Source organism: Aplysia californica, unplaced genomic scaffold (genome assembly GCF_000002075.1).
Source record: "Aplysia californica isolate F4 #8 unplaced genomic scaffold, AplCal3.0 scaffold00616, whole genome shotgun sequence".
NCBI classification, from domain to species: domain Eukaryota; kingdom Metazoa; phylum Mollusca; class Gastropoda; order Aplysiida; family Aplysiidae; genus Aplysia; species Aplysia californica.
The window spans coordinates 356951-359253 of NW_004797886.1; the positions used below are offsets into that span (position 1 = coordinate 356951).

Below are 2303 nucleotides of genomic sequence, written 5' to 3' on the forward strand. Positions count from 1 at the left end.
TCTCTCTCTCTCTCTCTCTCTCTCTCTCTCTCTCTCTCTCTCTCTCTCTCTGCATATCTCTCGCTCTCTCACACACTATAGAAAGAAAACAGTATAAGTTCTGAGTAGCCCATGTAAACAGTTTGATTTGGTGCCACTACATATGCCGGATGAACGCTTTAAAATTAGTAAATAATAGTCCGTACTACTTTGCAATGAGAGAAAATAATGTGAAATACTTATTCAAAAATGAAAGTGACTTTAAAATATCGAATCCATTTTTGGACGTCTTTTTGGGCATGATGTCTCAACACTCAACACGAACAATACTATCATGGCAACTCCAGCCTACTTGTCTGAAAAAAAAAAAGATTTACTCATCGCTTATTTTTATACCCAAAAATTTTGTCTCTCTTAGTTTTGGTATGAGCTTAATGGCACTAGCAACACGAATAGGTCATACAAGTGAAAGTAACATACAAAGAGAAGAAGGAGAGGTGAAGTCGATAGATGTTTGAAATGATTCCTCGAATTTAACTATTAATAATCAAAGTTTTCTAATATGTTATTCTCTTTAAGCTCTCACCACCCCCTTTTCAACACTCTTACCCCGTACCCCAGTACTCCCTACCCATCCCCGATATTCCTCGTTGCCCGACTCAACTCTACCCCGGAATATCTCTTGAAACCCCAAGCAAACTCATCGACTCTTTGTGAGCACGAGGACTTATGTCAGTGTTTATCACAAAGATCTTTTATGCATCTTTACACAGCCGTTTTTATGAAAAAAGATAGCGTTACCGTAAACAATCAGAAAGCTGCAAAATGTGTTGTTTCGTAAACCAAAATGAGTTCTGTTATCACAAGGGAAGAAAATTTCATGAACACAACTATGATCGTTCCATGTTGGCGGGTTTGATATAAAGGTAGGAAAGGAATGAGACTCCTTGGAAGCAGGTTCCAAACCTATCCAAAGTAGCTGGCAATGTTTTACATCAACAAAACTTAGATCATTTAGGAAGCGGCCCTGACTGGAAAGGCCCAAACCACGCTGAATGGAATACAAGATCCTAGCAGAAAGACGGAGATACTTCACAAGATAGAATTCCTATCACGGGAAAGGAACTAGCACTAGCGAATCGCCTAATTATTACATTTGAGACGCTGGTGGAACACCCCCATCCCTCCTTGAAAAAAAGGGGGGAAAGGAAAAAAAAGGGGGGAAAGTGAAAGAAATCAAACAGCAGATACAGCAAGCAGTACGGACAAATTCACGACAAGGAAGACAAAAAAGTTATTCAACTCACTGCATGTGCGGCATTGCATGGGGAGTTCTATCCCTCTGTCTCCTGTTCTTGAACCAATTACTGACTTGGGTCAGGGTCAAGCCAGTCTTTTTAGCCAGATTCCTCTTCTCGTCCGGAGTTGGGTACCGGTTCTGCTTATAGCAATCCTTAAGCGCCTGTCTAGACTTCTCCTTAAAGCAGTAGATGGTTTCTTCTCCGTCCCAGATGGTCTTGGGAAGAGGGTACTTCCTCCGAAGTCGGTATTTGTCCACGGCCCCAAGAGGACGGCCTCGTATCTTCTGGGCTTCCATGTAATGAGCTTTATACCAGAGTTGCTGAAGAAATACATGATTTGTACTGTCGAAGGAGTGGCTCTCGAGAATGGCGTACAGCTCACGGTAGCTGCCTCGGTGGAAGGCTACAGTTGCCCTAGCCTTGAGGACAGCTTCACTTCCTCGGAGGAGTTCGCTTGGAGGCAGAGACCAGAGGAATCTGGCCAGGCGATCAATGTCGTTCTTCTGCTGCAGCGCCTCGCATACACAGGCGACTTGTTCCGGCGAGAAAGTCAAATTCTTTCCTGACAGAAGATCCGAACTGCCAGACGAGGGCGACGAAGGTTTCGAATCTGAATTGTTGTTATTATTGTTGTTGTTATTGTTGTTGTTGTTGTTGTTATTGTTATTCGTAATGCTGTTGGCAGGCATCACTCCGGAAATAGAACTAGAGCTATTGATGCTGTTGAGTGAAGAAGAGTTAGCAGCGTTTCCTCCACCGTTACTGCTGTTGCTGCTGTTGTTGCTGTTGTTGTTATTTGACAGTAGGGTGAGATTCCCACTGTGCGCTGACCTGTCGTGCGCGGCACCCAGACAAGTCGGACTGGGCCGAAGACCCACCGGTTCTATCAGACCACGAGGACTTGTGTCCATTCTGGTGACCACACAGGTGGTCTCCGACCTAGGCCCGGGTTTGACCTCCGAGCTTTGACCTCTGACTGAGAAAACAAAAGTCCTCCCACTGACCTCCTGTTTCGTGTGTGCC

The 2303-nt window shown here is 44.5% G+C and overlaps 1 protein-coding gene across 1 annotated transcript in view; it reads right to left on the minus strand.

Moving 5' to 3' along the window:
* The window catches only part of LOC101864327 (protein sine oculis), a gene marked incomplete at its 5' end in the record, with an annotated part of 63524 nt that extends 61596 nt beyond the window's left edge, over nt 1-1928 (minus strand). Inside the window, 1 exon segment of the mRNA XM_005107622.2 lies at nt 1287-1928. Coding sequence (XP_005107679.2) covers nt 1287-1928 — 642 coding nt within the window.
* Nucleotides 1929-2303: the final 375 nt, after the last annotated feature.